The sequence below is a fragment of the Phocoena phocoena genome, chromosome 5, assembly GCF_963924675.1.
Source record: "Phocoena phocoena chromosome 5, mPhoPho1.1, whole genome shotgun sequence".
Taxonomy (NCBI): Eukaryota; Metazoa; Chordata; class Mammalia; order Artiodactyla; family Phocoenidae; genus Phocoena; species Phocoena phocoena.
The window spans coordinates 101643207-101667679 of NC_089223.1; the positions used below are offsets into that span (position 1 = coordinate 101643207).

The 24473-nt window shown below is 48.7% G+C and overlaps 1 protein-coding gene across 1 annotated transcript in view; it reads left to right on the forward strand.

The window, feature by feature from the left end:
* The window catches only part of SLC2A9 (solute carrier family 2 member 9), a 211039-nt gene that overhangs the window by 102439 nt on the left and 84127 nt on the right, over positions 1-24473 (forward strand). Inside the window, 1 exon segment of the mRNA XM_065877261.1 lies at positions 6680-6812. Coding sequence (XP_065733333.1) covers positions 6680-6812 — 133 coding nt within the window.

Consider the following 24473-nt stretch of genomic DNA (forward strand, 5'->3'; position numbering starts at 1 on the left):
AAAATAAGCAAGTGTAAGGGCTCTGACCTCATGCTTTACTGAACACAACAGGCTCTAACTGGCACCACAGGGACTCATCTGAGAGTCCCTCTCCGTAGCACTTAGCGGTCCCATGTTAGGTGGGTCATACTGTTACCAAAAGTGGGGTCTGGCTGCTCGCCCCTCAAAAGCCAATAAAGAGGCAAGTTGGTGGAAAGGAAAGTTTGCTTTATTTCAGCTGCCGGCAACCGGGGGTTGGCGGGGGGAGGGTGGACTCCTGTCCAAAAGCTGACTCACCGCCCCCCTCCACAATCAGGGGGCAAGAGCTCTTATAGGTGGAGGGAGGGGGCTACATGCAGAAGCAGCACAGTCAGCTCCGACAGTCATCTTGAAATTGGTCACATGGTGGTCTGATCAGCGTCATCTTGACTGTTTTAGCTACAGTTCATCTTCAGTTCCAGGGCTGGTTTGTTCCCATTTCTTTGAGTCCAGTTCTTGGAATTGTGGCAATTTATGTCATGGCTACAGTCTGGTCATCATGTAGTTAACTTCTTCCACCTGGTGAGGGTTTTAGTATCTATAAGACAGCTCACAGGATATGGCTCAGAGTATTATTTATAGCCCTTGAATAGAAACTAAAGGGCCCTGACTATGCTTAATGACTAAACTATTATTATTTAGTCCTGTTGGGCTGTTTTCTTTTGTTTCTGCATTTTCTCACTTCTCTGATTAAACTTATTCTTTGGCTAAAGTTTTTCCACAGACAAAAGGCAGGTGGAGAACATAGTGCTGGGGTCAAGGACCATAGGGTCCTTCTCCATTTCAATACATGATTTTTTAAAACATGCCTTTTTGTTTGAATAGCTCCTGAGAAAGAAATGCAGGGCTTCCCTGGTGGCGCAGTGGTTGGGAGTCCGCCTGCCGATGCAGGGGACGCGGGTTCGTGCCCCGGTCCGGGAAGATCCCACATGCCGCGGAGCGGCTGGGCCCGTGAGCCATGGTTGCTGAGCCTGCGCGTCCAGAGCCTGTGCTCTGCAACGGAAGAGGCCACAACAGTGAGAGGCCCGCGTACTGCAAAAAAAAAAAAAAAAGAAATGCAAATGGCAGGGCTCTTTGCAACAGCGACGGTATGTAAGAAGCCCCTTCCCATGCTCCTGTGTTTCTCCAGTAGGTATTTATTGAACAGCTACTATGTGCCAGGCATGCTCTCTGCCCTCAGGCAGCAAGAAGTCTAAACTGTAGTGGGAAATGCTGAGACCTCGGCTCGGTGCTAGGACCAGGTACCCAGGATCATCTTTGAGGACCGCTGGAGGCTGATGGAAGAGGTCAGATCCCCTGGGTCTGGTGGCCTCATGGTCCCTCCCTGGTCACTGAGGCACCTGTGACCAGGCTTCAAGGATCAAAACTCAGGTTCTGGGGTCTGAGACCTGGCGTTCAGTCGGGGCTCTGTGACCAGTTGGAGCCCTGATGAGTCATTTAGCCTCTGTATGCTGTGGTGACTATTTCTGTAAACTGGGCATCATCATGGGCTCCATCTCGGTGGACAGCTGTGAAGAGATAGTCTATGTGATGAACTTTTCACGGTGTTTGGTAGTAAAAACTGCTCTTTCCTGTGGAATGCTAGTGTGTGGATTCCTAGGCTGAACACTTTATACATCTATTAAATCATTTAACACCGCCCCCCAATGACCAATGTATAGACATAAGCATTATCCTCATTTTACAGATGAGAAAACTGAGGCATGAGCAGTTAGGTCACTTGCCCAAGGCCACAGAGAGTGGGAGAGAGGCAGCATTCAAATCCAGACAGCCTGCTCAGGATCTGTGCCCAGGCTGCAGGTCACTGCTCATAAGTGTTCACGATAGTTATTACGTCGTTGGCAGATCAGACGTATTCATTCATTGTTATAAATGCTTAGATAAAGCGCTTGGTGCAGCCATCCATAGAAGAAAGGCATTGTGGCCATTTGTATTATTATTTGGGTGGGTCACATGGCATAATATGGCTGAAACAGTCTACTTAAAATGATCAACGACCCACATACCCACTCGTACTTTTCTTGGTAGAAGATGGGCAATAATTACTCCTAAATACAACATCTCTCCCTATGACTGCCTAACATTTCTGGGAAACCTCTAAACACTCACTGGAAAGAGCCTCTGCTGTTGGCTAAGCTCAGTGCCTTGGGAGTAAACTGTTGCCCGAGCTCCACTCTTAACATTCCCGCTGTTCTTCCTCCCCAGTCCAGACACCATCAGCACCCCAAGCTGGGGCTCACCCACCCTGGGGTCAGTAGCATCAGTTTTTCTCCAGAGATGGAGCCCAGATCACAGCTACCAAAGTGATCACCGTTAGGAAAGATTGCATTTAAGACGCTGTGGATCACAGGCTGTACTGGGCTTCTCAGTAATACTGGGAATCCATTCAATGTACTCACAGACTGCATGATTCCAGAAATACTGAATTGTAGATTCGGGGAAATAGGGGGTGTCCATCTCAGTTCAAAGGCTCCTGGTTGTTCTCAGAGCCAGGTCCAAGTGCCATGGAATAGCAGCAAAGCCACCCATGACCCAGCCTCCACCCAAGCTCCCATGTCTCCAGCATCCCCTGGTCCTACATTTCCTCTACAGTTGTTGTTCCCAATGATCCTGGGTGGATTATGCCTCAGCACATCCTTACTTGCTGTTCCTATTCCAAGAGTACCCTTCCAGCTCCTCTCTTCCTTCCACCCACAGGCAGCTCCAAGGTTGCCACCCCTGGGAGGGGCCTCTCTAATTTGATGCTGTGGGAAAAGCTTGGGCTTGATTCCCACCTGTGCAGTTGCTGGCTGGAGGGCTCAGCACAGATATTACATTGTCTCCACATCTCTCAAGTGCAAATAGCACCAGCTGCTGGAAGGTCAAAAGACACAGTCATATGATGAGCTCACACCATGCCTGGCACATAGTAGGAGCTTAATTGGGTTGATTCCCTTGTCTTTTTCCCCTAGCTTTCTGGTTTTGCTCTTACTGAGACAGTAGCCAAACTCTAAGAGAAAACAAAATAAACACACACACACCAAAAAAGATGTAGTGAAAATTCTACTTATATGTATGTCATTTTTTTATTCCATGATCTTTTTTTAAAAATTAAGATATAACTCACATACCATAAAATTCATCATTTAAAAGTGTTTTTTAGTATATTTGCAAAGTTGTGCAACCATCACTCCTTTCTAATTCCAGAATATTTTCATTACCCTTGTTGATGAAAAATTAATCAGTCGATCTAAGAAAGAAATGGAAAATTTTATTCGAGCCAAATTTGAGGATTATAACCCAGGAAGATCACCTCAGAAAGCTCCAAGAACTGTTGCACCTGTTAGAAATGAAGGCAGAGTTATATAAGTTTTTTGAGACAGAGGGGTGTACATTAAATGACGTATTATTGACCATTTACACAATCCAGATCCAAGTGTCACCATGGCCCCTTCCAAGGTCAAGAAGGAATGTTATCTTTAAGGAGCTGTCTTGTTGATGCAAGGAGACTGTTCCTCTTTATGGCTGAGCGGGTATTGCTGCTGATGGGGGAGGTTTGGTGGATGCATAATGCAGATACACAGTGCACAGTAGAGGGCAGAGGAGCCAAAGGGCAGGGACAGTTTTTTAGTTAAATTTTTTCTTGTCTTGCCATAAAATATGAATTTTTTTTCACACCCCGAAAGGTAACCCTCAGCATTCCCTCTCCGCTCCCAGCCCCTCAGGGCCACTTGCCTGATATGCAGCAAAGCCAGTGTACCGCACCGGGTTGTGGTGAAGGAGAGTACAGCATTTATTGCAGGGCACCAAGCAAGGACAACCGGCACTTCCTGCTCAAAAGACCCGAACTCCCAGATGGCTTTCAGGGAAGGGTTTTCAAAGACATTGTGAGGGAGGGGGTCGCAGGCTGCCCGGTCAGCTTGTATTCAATTCTCTGATTGGCTGATGGTGAGGCAACAGGATGATGGTTCAGGAATCTAGATGTCGGTCTTCTGGCGCCAACCAGCCTGGGGGTCTATAAGTTGATGGTCACTCTGGGGTCTGCCTGCTGATGGTCAGCAGTTTCCATCTAGTGGTGAAACCGTGTACCTCAGATTGGGACTTGAACCCACGGTCTTTTAATTGAGATCACGCACCTGGTCTCAGGACTTAATGAAGCTCAGGTTCTTGATGTTTCGTTGCACACAGAATTCAGTGAGAGACAAAGTGATCTGTAAGAAGTGGATTTATTTAGAGAGAAGCACACTCCACAGACAGAATGTGGGCCATCTCAGAAGGCGAGAAGCCTCAAGATATGGCTTGGTTAGTTTTTATGGACTGGGTAATTTCATAGGCTAATGAGTGGGAGGATTATTCCAACTATTTTAGGGGGAGGGGCGGGGCTTTCCAGGAACTGGGCCACCGCCCACTTTTTGGCCTTCTATGGTTGGCCTCAGAACTGTCATGGCATCATGGGTGTGTCATTTAGCAAGCTAATGTATTACAATGAGTGTATAATGAGGCTTAAGGTACACCGGAAGTTGAATCTTCCGCCATCTTGGACCTAGTTGGTTCTAACCAGTTTTTGTCATATCCTATGGTGGCAGGAAACCACGCATCTTGTAAACAGTGGGGGTCCATGGGCAGACAAAGAAAAGCAGGAAGCTTCAGATTGACAGGAGACCATACCTTTGGGGTGCTAAGTGTCCTGGAAGCAGACAAAGAAAGATGAGGCAATTCGGGAATCTCTTGTGTCCAAATGTAACCAAACCAAGCCATAATGCTCTCATTACAATAAAATTAGCCTTGCAGATAAGTACCCATCATGCACCGACACCGTGACACTTCTGATCTAAGTTAAATAAGGACAAACACCCTTCCTCCCCTTGGGAAGATGGAGCTGGGATGAAAATCAAGGAATACAACCCCCAAACTCCTCCTTCCCCAGGGAATATTCTACGCCTTCATTTGTATACCCTGGCTTGCCAAAGAAGCCCAGGACAGCAGCTCACCTGTCTGCCCCTCTCTGAGAGCGTATTGTTGCTTAAATAAATTCTCACGTTACTTTCTTAACCTCCCTGCCTTGTCTCCGAATTCTTCTGCAAGGAGACAAGAACCTTAAATTCACCGGGAACAAGGGCATCTGAACCTTCTCCCTGTGTGAAGCCTTTCTAGGTCTGGTTGTGTCTTCTTTTCCCCTTGTACTTTCTTAGGAAATGAAACATTCAAGAATTCCACAGTGAGAACTTTGGGTTTTTTTCCTCTTTCTCCCCATCAGAACTGCTGTCTATTGATGTTCTCTCCTTTCAGAGACACAATGAGAGTTTATTTGTAAACCTGGGTTTAAAAAAAAAGTCAGGAAGAATGCTGCCTTAATCAGCATAATAATATGGGCCCCCCCCCGCCCCCGCCCCCCCCCCCCCCCCCCCCCCCCCCCCCCGCGCAGCATTTAAGTTACCTAATAGGCGAATGGTGCTGCTTGAAGGGACTCAAAATGCCTCTTGAATGGTGGGTGTTGCCTGCTTGCCTTTCACAGCCGGTGGGAAGTGACAAGTTCCCCCACCTCAGGGGCGAGCTGTGCCCAAAGGCCCACCCTCACTTCCCTGGGGACGTGGAAAAGCTCCAGACGTCCTTCACTGACAGGAGCAAGATGGGTCGGATATCCTGGGCCTCGGAGGCGTCTGGGTGGTGCCACCCGCATAGTAGTAGTTTCCTCTGTGTACCTACTGGGTGCCAGGCCTCACAGTGAAAGCATCATCTGATCCCACTCTCACGCCTGCCTGAGGGGTGCCTGTGGCTGTCCCCATTCCCCAGGTGAGGAGAAGGGGATTCCAAGGGGCCGTGAGAATGTTTCCAAGGCCACACAACCAGGAAATAGCTGAGCCGCTTCAGGCCAGACTTGATGCCCCAGGGGCCTCTGAGTTGGCCAGCTTTTGGCTTCCCCGAACTGTACCTTCTTGGAGTCACCCTTCAGGTAACCGCCTGTCAGGTGGCTCTGAGGACTCACCAACCCCCTGCATGGAGATACCAAACACGTGGGCCTGGTGCTAAACTGTTCCCAGAAGGGGGACCCCTTCCAGGTCCCGAAAGTGGGCTCTTGTCTGATACTCGGAAATGAATTGTCCAAGGAGACACACGTGCTGACAAAGCAAAAGACTTTATTGGGAAGGGGTGCCCAGGCAGAGAGCAGCAGGGTAAGGGAACCCAGGAGAACTGCTCTGCCACCTGTGTTGCAGTCTCAGGGTTTAGGGCAATGGGGTTGGTTTCCGGGTTGTCTCTGGCCAATCATCATCTTGCTTGTGCCCATACGAGGTCTGACTCAGGGTCCTTCCTGGCGGAGTGCGCATCTCTCAGCCAAGATGGATTCCAGCATGAGGGTTTCTGGAAGGTTGGCAGGACTTATTATGGGCTGGCATCTCCTCCCTCCTTTTGGCCCCTCCCGAATTCGCCCATTTAGTTTTAGGACCTCCTGTGTGAGACAACTCATGCAAGCGGTCATTATCATGCTTGGCCAAGGCGGGCGGTTTCAGTCAATGGTTCCCTAACAAAACCAGTGTCCAGTTGCTCCCCAGCCTTTGTTCCTGGGGCTCACACTGTGCAGAGGGACCCTGTGCAGACAGCAGAAGCTGCCTGGCCCAGGGGCCTAGCCCCCAAATAATGACTGAAGTCCTCATCATTCACCAGCCCCCTCTTCTCCCTTCAGGAGAGCACCTGGCCGTACCTGTTTGGGGTGATTGCCGTCCCCGTCTTGGTCCAGCTGGTGAGCCTGCCCTTTCTCCCTGAGAGCCCACGCTACCTGATCTTTGAGAAGCACGACCAGGCTGGAGCTGAGAAAGGTAGGGGCCGCTTTGTCTGGTCCGTGTGGCTCTGGCCTCTTCACAGGGGTCAGCGCTGCAGGGCATGCTGGGTGCCCTAGGACACCCTATCCCGTTTCATCTTCCCCACAGCCTGCTATGGGCGGCCCAGAGTGGGGACACAGATCAAAGTGTCAACTGAAAAAAATGCACAGCATGAGAGTTGTGAGTTAAGTTTTATTTGGGGCAAAATGAGGACTATAGCCTGGGAGACAGCATCTCAGATAGCTCTGAGAGGCCGCCCAAAGAGGTGTGGGAGTGTCAGTATATATGATTTCAGCGAAAGGGGTGCGTACAGTCAAGCACACATTTTGGCAGAAGGCTGCTGCTGGTCATGAGCACATGTCACCATTAATGATTTTAGTGCTTTTCTAGATATGAGGAGATGCAAGAAATTTCAGCTCATAAAATCTTCTCCTGAAAATATCTCTCTGAAGCCCTGTTCTACCAGTTTTTCCCAGAGCACAGAGCGCCTCATTCCTGATCCTTGCCCAGAACTCCTTTCAGGGGCTGTTGAAGGTCAGCGACTGCAGTGGCTAGTGACTTAATCCCTGTAGAACCAGGTAGCAAGTGACAATTTTACGGTTAGCAACAGGGAGCCTGGAAAAGCCAGGACAGAGTAGGATAAGGCCCAGGTCTGCTCACCTCTGCTCAGTGTCTCTCTGTGGTCACCTCTCGGGTTGTCCCAACCCCAGAGATGCTGCATATTTCTTAGTGGTTTAAGTCTATCCCGGCCCTCCCTCTGCTCCTCTCGTCCTCACTGATCAGATTTCCCATCTTGACATTCACATGCAAGGAAAGGGAACATACAAGCACAGAATGAGCCCTCACATCACACCAGCGTGGGGCCTCTGCAACAAGACCCACTGGACCATTCCCATTAGCCCTGCAAGGGAACAGAAATATACCCATTTTACAGGAGGGAAGCATGAGGCCCACGTGGGGCTTGGCAGTCATCTTGTGTAGCTTTCTGGGCCAGATTCAAAGTAGAGCTTTCAGAATCAGAGATATTTCTACAGCCCAGAAAAGACAAAATCATTTTGCCTGGAGACAGACAATGTAGAATGAACAATAGCATACCCATTCTTTTAGTTTTATAAAACAAGACTTGGTCGGCAGCTCCGAGGTTCAGCATGAGGGCTGGGAATAACTAGTGCTGCCTTCACATCCCAGCTCTGCAGTCTGACCTTGACCAATTCTGTTCACCGTTCTGATTCTCAGAATCCTCATCTGTAAAAAGGAAATGATATAAGCCTCCCCCATGGGCTTGTTGTAAGGATTAAATTAGATGATATCTATATCTATATGGTCCACAGTATTACCTGCTGTCATTATTACTGAGGACTCTGTCCAGGTTCTTATTATCCATATCCTGTCCTCTAATCTAAATTTCCCAAATGTCCACATCCAAGAAAAAACTGAGAATTATATGTAGTCCTAAGCTCACTATAATTTGTGCCACATCTTTTAAAATCCGAACAACCTAAGTATTTTCTGAATTGACGTGTCATAATGAAATATTAATAATTGCCTATGTCTGTCCAGCAGTTTGTAGTTCAGATCTGTTTCCTCATTTACGACATTTCTATAACATGAAATCAGAGAACATTATCATTACTTAGGAACAGAGGCTTACAGGGGTGAAATGATTTGTCCAGGGCTGTGGTTATATGGTTTCTGGTTTCTAGAGGCCTTTAAAATTTGATGGAAAGGACAGATCTTTCTTCGGTAGACGCCCAAATACACAAAATTTGTGGAGCATGGTGGTGGGGATGGGACTTGAGTCCCCTCCCCCAGAAGCCCACAGGGGACCCTGGTTAAAGCTCCTCCCCCATCTCATAGCCAGTAAGTGACAAAAGAAGGACTGGAACCCAGGGGTGATTTCCCTCCCACCACCCTCACGCACAGAGGGACACAAGTGGGTAGTGGTCTATGGGGCTTCCCATGGGGCCCTTGGGAAGGCAACCTATCCAAAAGTCAGGCTTCAGGGAAGAAGGCTGATGGTCAGATGGTTGGAGGCTCTGGAGTAAAATGAAGGCAGCTGAGAAGGAGCCAATGGGATCTGATTTCCAAAAGCAACTAGGTTATAGGTTGTTAGAAGACAGCAATTCCTCCAGCTTGATCTCCTGGCATGTGAGGATGCCCATCTGGCTCCACTGGGGAGGAAATCCTGGGAAACGTTCCAATTAAGTACAGTCAGAACGGGCAGTGCATACAAATGCCAGACAGCACAGAAGGCTTAAAAGATTTATTTCATAGCACAACAGGGAGTGAGAGAGAAGGCCAGTTGTAAAAAATGATAAATATTACATGTACGCTTTATAAAAAGAACAAAGATGTTGGCCTTAGGTTGAAGTAGAACATTGAAACCTGCATCTATACTAATAAAAGTGCTAGGTTCACTCCAGGCATTCAGCAAACAATGGATATTTACTGTGCTGGGTGCTCTGCCAGGTGGTGGGGAGAGGAGAGTATAAGGTGGTCTTCCAGCCTTCCAGGAGGTGAAGGGGGCATCTAGTTACGGGAGGCAGACACACTCCTCAATGCTCATCTGCATTGAGAACATTTCATTCTAAGCACTTCACATTTGTTAGATTGTTAAACCCTCACAACAACCATGGAAAGTAGATCGCATTATTACTTCCGTTTTAAGACAAAACAAAACTGAGGACAAGATAACTTAACCAAAGACACAAAGCTAGCAAATGGCAGTGCTGGGATTTGAACTCTGAAAGTCTTGCTCTGGAACCTATGAGCATAAATAAAACACACTCTATTACCTGCCACCTTGTTTGGCACCATGGGAGATACACCTTGCCCAGTCTGTTGGTAATTTGGTAGAAAGGACCCTGTAGCAGTTAGCTATTACCATAATAATGCTGCGTAACAAACCACCTCGGAACTCACTGGCTGAAGACAATGGCAGTTACTCTGTTAATCTTGATAGGGCTTGCCCTTGCAACTCTTCTTGTCTCAGCAGAAGCTCTCTCACATATCTGGTGGTCAGCCAGCTGATCCAGGATGGCTCAGCTCTGTTCCATGTACCTCATCCTCCAGCAGGCTAGCTCAGGCATATTCTCACAGCAAGCACAGAGGTCCCAGAGAGGAAGCGAAAAGCACAAGCAGTTTTTCAGGCTTTGAATCAGCTAATCAGCCCCAGGAGTTAGAATTCCCTGATGGGAATTCCCAGAATTGACCAGTCTGGGTTACTATCCAGTCTGGTGATTGGGGGATGGAGGGCTGCAAGGTTTGATTGACATCTCTAGTAGAATTATAGAGAGTACAGGAGGATGGCTTCAAGAAAAAGATACAGGCAAGAGAAAAAAGTAATATATGCTCATCACCATGAAGGAATGATACCTCTGGATGCTCCTTCCCGGTAATGCTTTGTCATCCCAGCCCCCATGGTCTATATTTTTGTCACCAGACCCTGATCAGGCATATAGACTTGGCAGAGAGCTCAGACCTCAACCCCCAGATAAATAAAACAGCAATGCTTTTTATTGCTGTTGTTTTGTGGATGGGAGGGAGTGTGTTTCTATGGCATTTAGAAGCCAGTTACTGGCTAGACCTGAATAGAAAAAGAAGACTGTCCGTTATTGGCTGCTATTGTTTTTTTTCTTGTTTTTTTTTTTTTTTTTTGCGGTACACGGGCCTCTCACTGTTGTGGCCTCTCCCATTGCGGAGCACAGGCTCCAGACGTGCAGGCTCAGTGGCCATGGCTCACGGGCCCAGCCACTCCGCGGCATGTGGGATCCTCCCGGACCAGGGCACGAACCCGTGTCCCCTGCATCGGCAGGCAGACTCCCAACCACTGCGCCAGGGAAGCCCTTGGTTTGGTTTTTTTGAGAGAAAGGTGTACATATCAGGATTAAGGTCAGCCACCTTATGATAGAAAACCCAAACGATAGTGTCTTAAACAAAATAGAAGTTTATTTCTCTCTCTCACATAAGAAAAGGTTGAAGGTAGGCAGACTCAGGCTGTTACAATTCTTCATGGTGTCAGGGACCTTGTTCCTTTCATCTATCCATCTGCCTCGAGCCCTTCATCTCTAGATTCCCAGGTTGCCTCGTGGTCCAAAGTGGCTGCCATCATATCTGCTTTCCAGCCAAGAGGAGCAGGGTGAGAAGGAGGGATTACTTGCCCTTCTATTTTAATAAGTCTCCTTGAAGGCTCACACGCGTCTGCTAGGTCCCTTTGGTCAGAATGTGATCATGTTTCCCCTCTTAATTGCCAAGGAGGCTGGAAAATGTAGTCCTTTAGTGCACTGTTGTCACAGAAAGTCGGGCCCTGCGCCTAAGGAGGAGGGGAGAATGAGTAATAGCCTCTGGCCACCAGCCGGCTCTGCCACTGTCTGGAAAGAAAGCAACTCAAGTACCCATTGGCTGGGACCAGCCAGACTGAGGCATTTCGTGCGCTCCGGAGGCTAACTCACGATTCCTTCAAGATGGCGCTGCTTAAACAGCTGTTTGATGCGTATTTAGAGATGAGGCCTCGTGAGCGCTGGTCATGAGCTGCCTGCACCTGGTGAGCCAGTAAAAGCCCCGAATTTAGTGGGAGCTGCCTTCATTTGTCATTCCTGAACACCCGTACGGTCGTCTCACCCCCACCCACAAGGACCGTCAGCCACATTCTGGCCTGCATATCATTGCATTTCCAATGCTCCCTTTGCGCCTTAGGGGATGCCATCGCGCCCCTTGTCCATGGATGCTCTGGGCAACTGCCTCGGTGGCCCGAGCTGGATTAAGGGACTGCTCTGCAGCCCAGAGATGGCCAGAAACGTTCAGGAGGCAAGGTCACATGCCAGATGGACAGAAGTGAGCCCCAACAATGGCCCTTATGACAGACAGCTGACTTCATTCCCTTTTGTGCTAGGGGCTGAAGTACATTACCTTGGTCACAAGGAGTCTGGTTTTTATTAAGGTAAGAATAAAGTATATTCAAGTGGATTCATGCTAGAGGTGCATTGAAAATACAAGCTTTTTCCAAACCATCGCGACACCTGTCTTCAAAAAGAACAGAGATTCCTCAGGCTGGCCAGGTTGGAGGTCCAGGCCCTTGGACCTGCATGGACCCTCCATGGGGTAGCAGATCAAGAGCAGGTACAAACTAGAGGTCTCAGGTCTCTGCTCTAAAGGACTCACCATGATGTGAGTCTCCTCCACCCCCCCCAATCTCCTTCCCACTCATGGCTCAAGAGGGCTGCCGTCGTAGCTGCCTCCACCTTCTCCAAGTTCCATCTAAGGAAGAAAAGACCCAGGGGCATGACCAAACCATTGACAAGCTGTCAAGGGGAAGAGAAAACAGCCTTATTTCGGATGATAGATTGAGAACCAAATGGGAGAAGCCACAGCGAGGAAGGACTTGATTTGCCATGAGACAGGAGATGTAAGAATGGAATAGGCCACTTATGGAGGCGGGGAGTTCTCATTTCTGGAGGTGTCTGAGCACTAGGCAGGAATGGGAAGAGCCAATGGAAGTAGGCAGAAGGTCCAGCTTAATCAAGACCCTCTAGGCCCACCAATGTCCTCTAGGCCTTGGTTTCCTGATTCCTAAGAAGGGAAACATCACAACTGTCCTGCCTCTGGGTAAGATAGACAAGTTCAAGTACAGTGGTGTTTGTGGGAGGAGGGCTTTGCAAACTGTAAAGGATTGTGCACATCAAAAGGAGATGGTTTGCTTTTGCCATGTAAATTTCTGCATGACCTTGCATTTGAAGAAAGGGATTCTATGGAAAAGTGATTTGAAATCTTTTGCTCTGGGAATGGAGAATGTGTTTAATGTTGGGGAAAAATCACCCACTCTCTAAAAAATCAATCGTCATTTATACCTGAGCTTTTCCTGTCTTTTTCCATGACATTTCCATCATGTTTACAGGGGGGGACCATCACGTGGATTTATCTGTGAGGCTGCTTTTACCCACCCCCCCCCATGTTTGTGCCTTAAACATGTTTCCTTATTATTGTTTTTATATTATCATGGATGGGCAGAAGAATAATGGCCTCCAAGTATGTCCACATCCTAATTTTCAGAACCTGTGAATGTCACCTTGCATGGCATGAGGGACTTTGCAGATGTGATTAATTTAAGGGTCTTGAGGCAGGGAAAATTATCCTGGGTTATCTGGATGAACCCAATGTAATCACAAGTCTTCTTATAAGTGAAAGAGGGAGGAGGAGAGTCAGGGTCAGAGAAGGAGCTGTGAGAACAGAAGCAGGTGTTAAGAGTCAGAGACAGGTTGAAGATACTGTGCTGCTGGCTTTGAAGGTGGAGGAAGGGGCCAGGAGCCGAGGAAATGCAGGAAGCATCTAGCAGCTGGAAAAGGCCAGGGAACAGACCATCCTCTAGAGCCCCCAGGGGGAGCAGAGCCCTGATGACACCTTGATTTTGGCCCAGTGAGACCCATTTTGGGCCTCTAACCTCAAGAACTGTCAAATAAGTTTGTACCAATTTAAGCCTAGTGGTGATTTATTAGAGCAGCACAGGAAATTCAGACATCACGTTAAGCAAGGAAAATCAGTTCCGGTTGAACTATGACTTTACCTTCATTTTAAATGTAGTTTAAACATTTTTTAACTTGAATTCTCAAAATTGTTGGGCATTCTGATTTCCATTTATAACAAATAACTGAGTGAAAGGGCTGTGTGCATGAAGCTTTTTTTTTTTTTTTTTTTGCGGTACACAGGCCTCTCACTGCTGTGGCCTCTCCCGTTGCGGAGCACAGGCTCCGGACGTGCAGGCTCAGCGGCCATGGCTCACGGGCCCAGCCGCTCCGCGGCATGCGGGATCTTCTCGGACCGGGGCACGAACCCGTGTCCCCTGCATCGGCAGGCGGACTCTCAACTACTGCGCCACCAGGGAAGCCCTGCATGAAGCTTTTAAAGTTTTTTCTTTCCCACGCACCACTCTCTTGCTATAATTTATCGAGCGTTTGCTCCAAGTCCAGTGCCTTGCTTTCATTGTCTCCAATATCACAAGTCTCCAGAAACTCAGAGACTGCAGATAGGAAACCCACACTCAGAAGTTGAGCCCCTTGCCTGCAGTCCCACGGCCAGTAGAGACAGAAATGAGGTTCAAACTCAGTTTGCCTCACTCCAGTCCTGAATTCACTAGAGGGCAGTATGATGCCTTTAGTGTATGTTTGAGTGTATTTCTAATTGTAAGACACAGCATGTACATAGAGACAAATAAAATAAGCAAAAAATAATTGATCCATTGGTCGCTAGGTTTAAGGGCCAGGAAAATGTGCACTGCCATATTGTGATTTTCTATATTTGAGCCAGGGTTGAACTCCAGATATGTGCTGATTGCATCAGAGAACAGTTAAGTCAGTGATTGCACATCTGTATTCGAAACTAAAAATCCTATCCCCAGGCCAACTTGATTCACTTGTGTAACAAACAGTTATAAGATGATTGTAGCATGGTGAAAGCGTGCTTAGTACATAATGCTCAGTGGGGAAAAAATAGAACGTAAAATAAATCCATGTGATCACAAAAGTGTGGAAAGAATAGAGGTAAGTAGGACAGGAAGGGAAGAAGGCTGGCCTGGATAGAGATTTCTGCTGTGCTCTGTGCTGGGTGGGCTCTTGATAAGGGAGGATGTGCAAGGTGAGCTGGTCCTCTTGAAGCTTCCTGCCCCCCAAATGCATCCACCAAAACCCAAGCCAAGTACCCAGGTGGTCACCCAAGGTACCAAGGTACCAACTGAAGGAAGCCCTGGGGTGGTCAGCCCCTCCCAGGCCCTGCTCTTGCCTAGAGGCTTACGGCCACACTGTGTCCACCTGGAGACACCAAAGAGAGAAGGGGGCCGTTTAGTGCCCTGGGCTCACACTTGCCAACTAGAAAGATGGCACCATCTCCTGGACCCAGCAGAGGGACGTGGCAGAAGAAGGAGATGCAGTCCCTATGAGGTCTTATCTCTGCCCCCCAACAGCACAGTCACCTGCTCCTGGAAGACCAGGGCCCGCCCCTGTTGTCACTCTGCCTTCACTTTTACGGTGTAGCGATGAGTGACCTCTGAGCATCTCCCCACTTTGCCCCTGGACGAGCTGTCTCCCAGGGCTCTGCATTGCCTGGCTGGAGAGCCCGCTGATGGGACAGGCTGCAGAGCAAAGGACCAGCAGTCCAGGGAGACAGGCACCTTCCTACAAAACACCCAGGGGTCCACAGCAGCAGCAAAACACAGCTCAGAAACCACCGTGTGAAAGCCCCAAGCTCCCAGAGCACAAAGGCACATCTTCATTCCAAAGAGCGAGAGACTGAGAGTTAACCACTTGCACTCACTTTATTTTTTTTGTTTTTTAATTTCTCGCATAGATTACTTTTTAAATTTTTCATGCAATTTTTTGAAGGTTACACTCCATTAAAAATTATTACAAAATATTGGCTCTATTCCCTGTGTTGTGCAGTACATCCCTGTAGCCTATCTTACACCTGATAGTTTGTACTCACCCTCTCCCACCCCTTTAAGGCCCCTCCCCCACTGGTAACCACTAGCTTGTTGTCTATATCTGTGAATCTGCTTCTTTTCTGCTTTATTCACTAGTCTGTTGTACTTTTTAGATTCCACATATAAGTGAGATCATACAGTATTTGTCTTTGTCTGACTTATTTCACTTAGCATAATACCCGCCAAGTCCATCCGTGTTTCTGCAAATGGCAAAATTTCAGTCTTTTCTATGGCCGAGTAGTATTCCATTGTATGTATATAGCACATCTTCCTTATCTATTCATCTGTCGATGGACACGTAGGTTGCTTCCATACCTTGACTATCGTAAATAATGCTGCTAGGAACATTGGGGTGCATGTATCTTTTCGAATTAGGGTTTTTGTTTTTCTTCGGATATATACCCAGGAGTGGGATTGCTGGGTCATATGGTAGTTTTAGTTTTTTGAGAAACCTCCATATGATTTTCCACAATGGCTACGCCAATTTACATTCCCACCAACAGTGTACGAGGGTACCCTTTTTTTCCACGCCTTTGCCAACATTTGTTATTTTACACTCACTTTAAATTTAGAGAATCACAGAGGGTTCCAGGAAAGCAAAGGATGTTTTCTACGTTGTGCCTGTGGTCGGTGCCATCCTTGTGCAGCCCCCGGGTCTGCTGGGGGTCCCCGTGCCCCTCAGTGCCGGGAGGAATTGCCTATCCCCTCAATTCCACAGCATGAGGATGTTCAAAGGCTTCTTCAAGTGTCTCTGAAGTCCTGAGCATTTCTGGGCTTCAAGCTGTCTTGGGCACCAGCATTCCTGCATGCTGCCCTGTCTTACAGCCTAATAACCCCAACTTGAACTTCAGCACCTACTTTGGTTTCCTCAAATGGCACAGCAGCCGTCACGCCCACAGGATCACTGGAGGGTTTCCGGAGGGGCGCGCTACCCAAGGTGCCCGACTTCCTGCCTCTCACCAGCCTCTGTTTTCCCCTCTTATCTCTGCTCGCCCGCTCTGCCTGCTCAGAGGGCCCCTGAGCTCCAATTTCTTCTTCTTCTAGTGTGTGGAACAGCTTCCCTCCCTTCTGAAGCTGGAGCCAGCCGCCATGCAAACGTTCAGCAAACCCTCCTACTCTAGGCACTTATCAAAATATTTTTCTCAGTGAAGACAGTTCTTTCCATGAAAGACATGCTGGTGTCAGCCGTTAAGTTTACACACTTTTCTTTCCTTCTTTATACCGGTAACATCACTGCTTCTATTTGATGCTCCCAGGCTCTTTGGAAGCCATAGTATGTGGACTCCAAAGAAGGAGCCCAGCCTCTGGGGTTCCAGTCTCTGCTTCTCCACACGATAGCCCTGTGAGCCCAGGAAAGTTGCCCATCGTCTCAGATGAGGCTCAGTTTTCTCATCTGTGAAATGGGAACAGCACAAATGCCTATCTCCAGGGACCGGAAGGATGATGAAATAAGATCATGGATGTGAGAATAATTTGCAGTGTGCAAAAACACTGTAGCAACAACGGCTGTGGTCATTATAAGCATGTGGCCAAAACAGTCAGTCAACAAACACTTGTTTTTTATCAGGTAGGTCCTTGTCCAGGAAGGGAAGGAAACAACTGCCCATACAGGCCATGAGCATCCTGGACACAGCCGAGAACTTGGGGTCATGCAGAGAGGTCCTGGGCCTTGGGAAGACCTTCCATGTCATCTTGTCATACCAGACCTGTCTCAAAGGGCTGTGGAGAGGCCAGGAGATGGACGTCTCGTTGAAGATGCTTGTCCTTCCTTCTTGCCCAGCTTATTCCTACTTATGCCAGGAGGCTCAGTGCAGCCCACTGAGGGGTTCTGAATTCAGTGTCTGGGCTGCCAACTGTCAGTCGGGGTCCTCTAAGAAGCAGACACCAGGTGGACCAGTGGGCAGGAACTTATTGGCATAAGTGCACGTGAAGGGAATGTGGAGGGATCAGGGGAGGTAGAGAGATCATAGGCATGGGACCAGCCCAACCCCCGGTGGAGAAGAGAGGGACAGGGCTTGGGCAGAAGGGTCTAGGTGCTGCACAGGACAGGGAAGGTTCGGCAAGGCCCTGACACGTCCTCCAGCCAAGGTCAGCCCCAGAGGAGCCCTGTGTGTGTCCCAGGAGCAAGGCCACCTTAGTTGCCTGGCTGTGTTCCGCCAGTGGCTGTGAGCTGCCCCCCAAAGCCTGGCCTGGACACCCGGGGTGAGGGATTACAGAGCCCAGGGGCTGTGGCCCTTGGTCAGGTCCAGCCCTGTAGTTGGGAGTCTGTGAACACGTCCTCCTGCCGCCACTGTGTGGTAGGCCACACGCCTCTAGAACAGTGCACTCAGAGGAGGAGTGAGACAGAGTGACGTCTTCCCTGGGGTCCCAAGGTGGTCAGGGTGGCCCCTGTACTAGTCAGCGCTCTCCAGAGAAACAGAGCCAATATGGGGTGTGTGTGTGTGTGTGTGTGTGTGTGTGTGTGTGTGTGTGTGTGTGTAGAGGGGGAGAGAGAGAGATTTAGTTTGAGAAATTGGCACATGTGATTGTGGGCGCTGGAGACCCAGGGAAGACCTGATGCTGCATCTCGAGTCTGGAGGCCATCTGGTGGCAGTGTTCCCTCTTCCTCAGGGACCTTAGTCATTACTTCTTAAGGCCTTCACCTGATTGGGTGAGGCCCACCCACATTCCAGAGAACCATCTGTTTTACTCAAAGTCTACTGATGTAAATGTCACCCTCAGCTAAACTGGTGTTTGACCAAATATCTGCTTTCTGTGGCCCAGCCAAGTTGACACACAACACTGACCGTCTCAGCCCTACCCCATCCCTCACTCCCCTAGTCATCTCACGCTGGTACTGGTGACACAGTAGAGTCACCTGCTGTTTATGTCACTCTCGCTGGCAGGGACCGCATCTCCTTGCGTGCTGAGCATCACACCCCCTACCTTCCCCCTTCCCCGGCATCCAACATAGACTTCCACTTAGCTGCGTGCCGAATAGATAAGAAAAAAAATCAAGGACTTGAATGCGTGGTCCAAACTGTTGAAGAGCATTCACCTGTGAAAGTCATTAAAAATAGTGAGTCTCACCAAATTCCTGGGCAGGGAGAAGGCAGCTTGGCCTCTCCTTCCCACAGCCGAGCAACTCAACCCAGAGGAGTTTGGCATTCACCGTCCCTGCCACCTGACCATCCATGGAGCAGGGGCTCAAATGCCAGGGCCCCTGACTCCCAGAGGGAGATTCTTGCCAGTTACCTGTCACCTCACGTCTCACGGGGCCTGAATGCTGAGGGTTCTACAAGAATCACCCCATTTTCTAGGAGGGGGCAGCAGAAGACATTTACCCACTCTCGGGACTCAGAGATGAAGAATTCATGAATGTGCTTGGTGGGCACAGAACACATCCCCAAACAGATCCCCAGATATCCCAAAACTCGTTCTTCGTACACTGGGTGTTTAATGAAATAGCAACAATGTCCTTTTAAATATTTTATGAGCCACAGAGCTCCCTGCCGGAAGCAGTGGAATAGAGACTTTCAAGTCCCAGAGCTGGGCTCCGGGACTCATCAGCTTTGCCTGAGCGGTCTGCCAGGGAGATGCAGCTAGGAATGATCGGCCGTGTGACTCCTGGAACAGCAGGTGCATCCTCTGAACATCCTTGCTAATTATTTCTTGGGTATCAGTCTTGTCAAGCCCTTATAGACAGCAGGCACCAAGAGAGACCCCAGAATCCGGTGTTACACCCTTGCTGGCATCAGGAGCCCTGGTCCTGCTGTGCTGCTTCTCTGGGCTGTGGTTTCCCCACCTGTGTAATCAGGATGGACGAGTTAATTTCAATAGGCTGGTCCAGCTGCAGGCTCCGTGGTCAGGATCTGGCACATTGGGGCAGGATCTCGGGTTGCGCCCAGGGCTCCTGGAAAACAGGCACCCAGGGTCTGCTACCACTCATGGGCTCACACTACAGGGTGGTCACAAATGCCATTGCTGGAGTGTCCTGTTCCCACCCAAGGGGCAGTGAGATGGCACTAAATAAAATGGGCTCAAAATGGTTTCTATCATATGAGTTTCTATCGTGTGCTAGTGTGGGAGGGAGAATAATGATGCCCCCACCTCCAGAAGGTGTCCACATCCTCTACTTCCTAGAAACTATGAACAGGTTAAGTTACGTGGCAAAGGAATTAAGGATGCAGGTGGAATGAAGGTTGCTAGTCGACTGACTTTGAGATGCAGAGATTATCCTGGGTTATCCATGTGGGCCCAGTGTAATCACAAGGATGCTTATAAGTGGAAAAGTAAGGCAGAAGAGAGAGAGCCTGCAGACAGCTGTATGGGAAGGTTTTGGCCCAAGGTTGCGCAGGCTTTGAAGATGGAGGAAGGGGCCATGAGTCAAGGAAAGCAGGCAGCCTCAGCCAGAAAAGGCAAGGCTCCCCTAGAGCCTCCAGAAGGAACTCAGCCCTGACAACACCTTGCTTGCGGTCTAGTGAGACCCTTTTCAGATTCTGACCCCCAGAACTGTAAGATGATACTTTGCATTGTGTTAAGCCCCCAAGTTTTAAATTTGTGGTAATTTGTTACAGCAGCCATGGGAAACTAACAGAGGTATGTATACTGCAGCCATTGCCTTAAGCCTCACCCAAAAAAAAGGCCTACAAAGTTTCTACTCCTTATTATACAGATGAGGAGACTAAGACTCAGAGAGATTCAGGGAGATGACGTCATGGTCCCTGAGCAGGTCGATACACTGGTCAATGTCACCCTCAGGACACAGGAATAATAGGAATAAAATTTCAGACAGAGAGGCGTGGAATGCAGGACCTGTTGCCAAGGTGCTGGGGCAGAGGAGCAGGCTGGGTCCCCCAGGGTCACCACTCAGGCTCGAGCCCCGAGTCCTCCCTCCTCGCTGAATCCACAGGCAGCCCATCTCCGCCGCAGAGCAGATGCTAGAGCTGCTGGCACGAATGTGGCGGGTGTCATCGCCAGGGGGGACGCAAGAGCCTCTGTCTCTGAGACTGAGCAGGAGCTGCCACCGCTCACGGTGCCAGAGGTTCAACCAGATGCAGAAGAAAGTCTTTTTCCTCCTGTCTTCGGTGCACATCAGTGCCTCTTATGGGGGGACTCTAACAGGAGTGGGCTAGCACGGAGTCCTGGGAATGTGGTCTGCGGGCTTCTAGCCCCAGGGACCCAGGAGAGATTCTAAAAGTGTGATTTGGGACTGAGTCCCAGTGGGCAGGATCTGACTCAACTAGTAAATGGTGGGATGCTCCCGGCACATGTCACCCTCGGGCCTTTGCACCTGCTGCTCTGCCTGGAAGGCTCTTCCCCCAGGTATCTGCCTGGCCCCGCGCCCTCACTTCACTGAGTTCTCTGCTGCAGTGGCATCTCTTCAGAAACATCTTCCCAATTACAGTAGCTCAAACAGCATCCTCCTCTCTTCACTATCACTCACCCTGATTTAGTTTTCTTCTTTTACTGGAACTTTATCAGCTACCGGAACTTACATAGTTCTATGTTAATTTGTTTAGCATCTGTCTCCTCTACTCCAATGAAAGCTCCCTGAGGGCAGAGACTTTTCCTGTTTTATTCTTTGCAGAGAACACCAGCACTTAGACCAGAGCCTGGCACGTAGTAAGTGCTCATTAAACAGTTGTTGAAAGAATGAACGAAACCAGAGTACAGAGTATACCTCACAGCACAGTGTGTCCTCTGGTCTCCAGAGCACACTGCTTCTCGAAGCTCTGTGCTTCACACTTGGAGTTGTTCATGGCAATTGGACAGGAGGCTTAGTTGCCCCGGAAACATGGAAGAGAAGGAGGCTAAGAGGAGGAGACAGGAGTGAGGGACCTGTAGGATGCAGACCAGCCATTTTTAGCAGGGAGATGTTTCAGAGAATTTGGACTTTCTGATGTTTTTGCCTTGATAGTTTCTACCTCTGCCCTGGAGAGGTCTTCCTCAGGGTAGACGTTTTGCAGGTTAAAGCAAAGCATGTGTATATATACGAAGTCACCCCATTTCGAGACTCCTTGCTGTCACTCGCGGTGGCAGGGAAGGCTGTGCAGGCAGGGATGTCTGATCGTGTGCGAGAGGGAAGGAACCGGACGTGGAATATCGTGGAAGTGTTCAGGATAGGCTCCAGTTCAAAGTGAAGCTGTTGTCAGACATGGAGACTGATGCATGACCTGAAGGCTGCCCTTCCCTAAGGTCAAATCTCAAGCACTTGAGATTAGGGCTCACAGAGAGCTAGCTTTTGGTATATTGTAGGTGCTCAATAAACGTGTGTTGAATAAATGGACAAATACACGAGCCCTGCTTAAAACACAGGTGCACAGGTGGAAGGCGTCCTAACTCTGTGCAGTGGCCCAAGAGAAGGGAGGAGAGGGCCTGTCACGTGCTAAGGACCTGCGGCACCCGGGCCCATCCCAGTGGCTCGCCCGTTACACCGTTCCTCAACTAAGAGATCTGCGTTCTCACCCCCACTTTACAGGTGAGAAAATAGAGGCTCAGGGAGGTTGGTGCAACCTGCTAAGGGTCACTCAGTTGGTAAGTGGTGGGGCTGGTTCTTGAACCTAAGCTTGCCTGACTTTTTGTTTATAAAACCACAGAATCTGGGTCATACATTGTTGACCAAAAAGCATGAGGGCAAAGTTTGGCTCAAATGGAACGCGTCTGGAGGAGAGTAGCTCAGCTCAGCTTAGACCTTCCTCCAGCCTCAGGAAACAGAAAGAAGCCAAAGCTGACGCACCGCCTTCATTTTGCAGACTGAGACCCAGAGGGGTGAGCGCCTTGCCTGAGGCCCCAGGCAAGTCAGTGGCTGAGCAGCGTCCGGGCCCTTTCTCCTGGCCCACGTCCACTGTACTCTCATCGCCCCCTCCCATCCCCAAAGGCGCAGGAGATGAGCTTCGGGCCAAGTTCAGGGGAGGACCAGCCTGCATTTGACGGTGACCCCAGTGATTCTAACCTGCTAGACAACCATGATCACCCTGCCACTAGCTTTTTGCTCCCATATCAGTGGTTTATTGGAGCAAGAGTGGCCATAACTTTTACAGTCCCTTGTATTTGGCATATGGGAGAGTAAGTACCACAAAGCTGTGAGGGAACCTGGACACATGGTCCTTATCGTAGGGATGAAGAAGCTGGAGGTTAAAGGTCAAGTGGCCTTGCCACACCACACCCTAGAGGCTTCTTTTTTTCTCTTTTTATTACGTGTTAGCCACTCCATCTTCTGCTTTATAGGAGTCAAGGAAAAAATTGAGGCAGCTTATAAGCAAGTGAGTGCATGTGTGTGCACGTGTGTGTGTGTGTGTGTGTGTGTGTGTGTGTGTGTGTGTGTGTTACAGATGAAACTCAGGGCCCTGGAAGGAGAAGGAAGAACCCCTACCAGGTTGCACAGAGCTATGTTGAGGTAGCACACCATGGAGGTTAAGAGCTCAGATTTTCTGAGCCAAGCTGCTGGGGTTCATACTCCTTCATTGCCATTTCCTGGTTATGTGCAGCCTTTATCTTGGAGCCTTTCTCTGTGGCACTAACCTCACTGGATTGTTTTGAACCTTTAAATGATTTGGTTCACACAAAAGGCTTAGAACAGTGCCTGGAAATCGCCTGCATCGTGGGAAGAATTTCTGTTGTTTTTCTAGGAGGAGGAACCAAATTAGTCTCTGAGCGTCCTGGCAGCCAGGGCAAGAAAGGCACTGGGGCGTCCACAGGCTCTCCCTTTAGGAGACGCAGATCAGTTTCTCGGGAGAGAGAGACTTTACTTACACACGACTCGAAAAACCGTTTATTACAAGGGACCCTTCAGAGGGGGGTCTTGGGACTCATAATAGAGCCTTGAACTAAAGTTAAAGCAATTGAAAATGATATTTTTCTATGCTTTCTTTTTTGATACAGACCCTCTGTAGGAGCTGAAGGTGCAAGTCTGAAGTACAGCTTAGAGAAGGCCATTGTAATAGAGTCTGCATTGTGAGTTAACTAGGTCACCACTCATTCGATGCCCACTTACTTATGGAGTTTTTACTGTGTACCAGGTACCGTGCTAAGCCTGAAGGATAAAATATGGAGCAAAACCGGACAGGACCCCTGGTCCTGAAGCAAGCAGTCAGTGAGAGAGCCCGACAGGAGCCAGGCAAACCTCAGGACTAGTGTGAGATTGCCCCAGGCCAGGAGCTACAAAGGGAGGAGTGTGGAGCTCCTTTGGGATGATTAGAGGGAGATCAGGGAGAGATTCCTGGAAGAGGTGGCAATTGAGCTGGGGTGAAAAGATGTGTTGACATGAACTAGGTGAAGGGAGACAGGGCAGGAATCCATCCACAGTCGGAGGGTTGATCATAAACCAGGGAATACCTGTGGCTGGGTGAGACAGACACTGACCTGGGAGGAAGCCCATTTTTGCTGTCATTTGCTTTCTTGTTTGTTTGTTTTTAACAAGTATTTCCACTATTTCTACCTCCAAAAGCTACTTCTAATAGCTATCGTTCACCAGGGATAATTCACCTATTATACACCGTGTCAGTTGATTCTTACAAGTACCTTCTGACACACAGAGCAGCCTTCCATGAATGCTGGTTAGTCTTGTTGGTGTTGATATTAACTCCAGTTCCTTACAGAAGGCAACTGAGGTTTTAGCTGCCAAGTGACTTTCCAGGTTATATAGGGAGGGAATCTGCTGTAGCCCAGCTCTCTCTCACTCCAATGTGAGCCTTTGGTCCCATTGCCATTTTTCCCATTTCAAAGCCACAGATTGTTTCGACCAGTTGATCCTATATGCATGGGTTTATTTCTAGGCTCTTTGTTCTATTCCATTGTTCTGTATGTCTGTCTTTATGCCAGTACCATACTATTTAGATTACAATAGCTTTTTAATTTGATATAATCCCACTTGTCTAATTTTGCTTTTGGTGTCATATCCAAAAAATCCTTGCCAAAACCAATGTTATGTAGTTTTTCCCCTCCATTTTCTTTTAGGAGTATTTACAGTTCCAGGTCTTATGTTTATATCTTTATTCCATTTTGAGTGAAGATCGGTTGGCCATATATGCAGCGGTTTATTTCTGGGCTCTTTATTCTGTTTCATTAGTCTATTGTCTGTCTTTGTGTCAGTACAATACTGTTTTAATTACTTTAGCTTTGTAATATATTTTGAAATCAGGAAGTGTGATGCCTCCAGTTTTGTTTTTTTCCTCAGGATTGTTTTGGCTATTCATGGTCTTTTGTGGTTA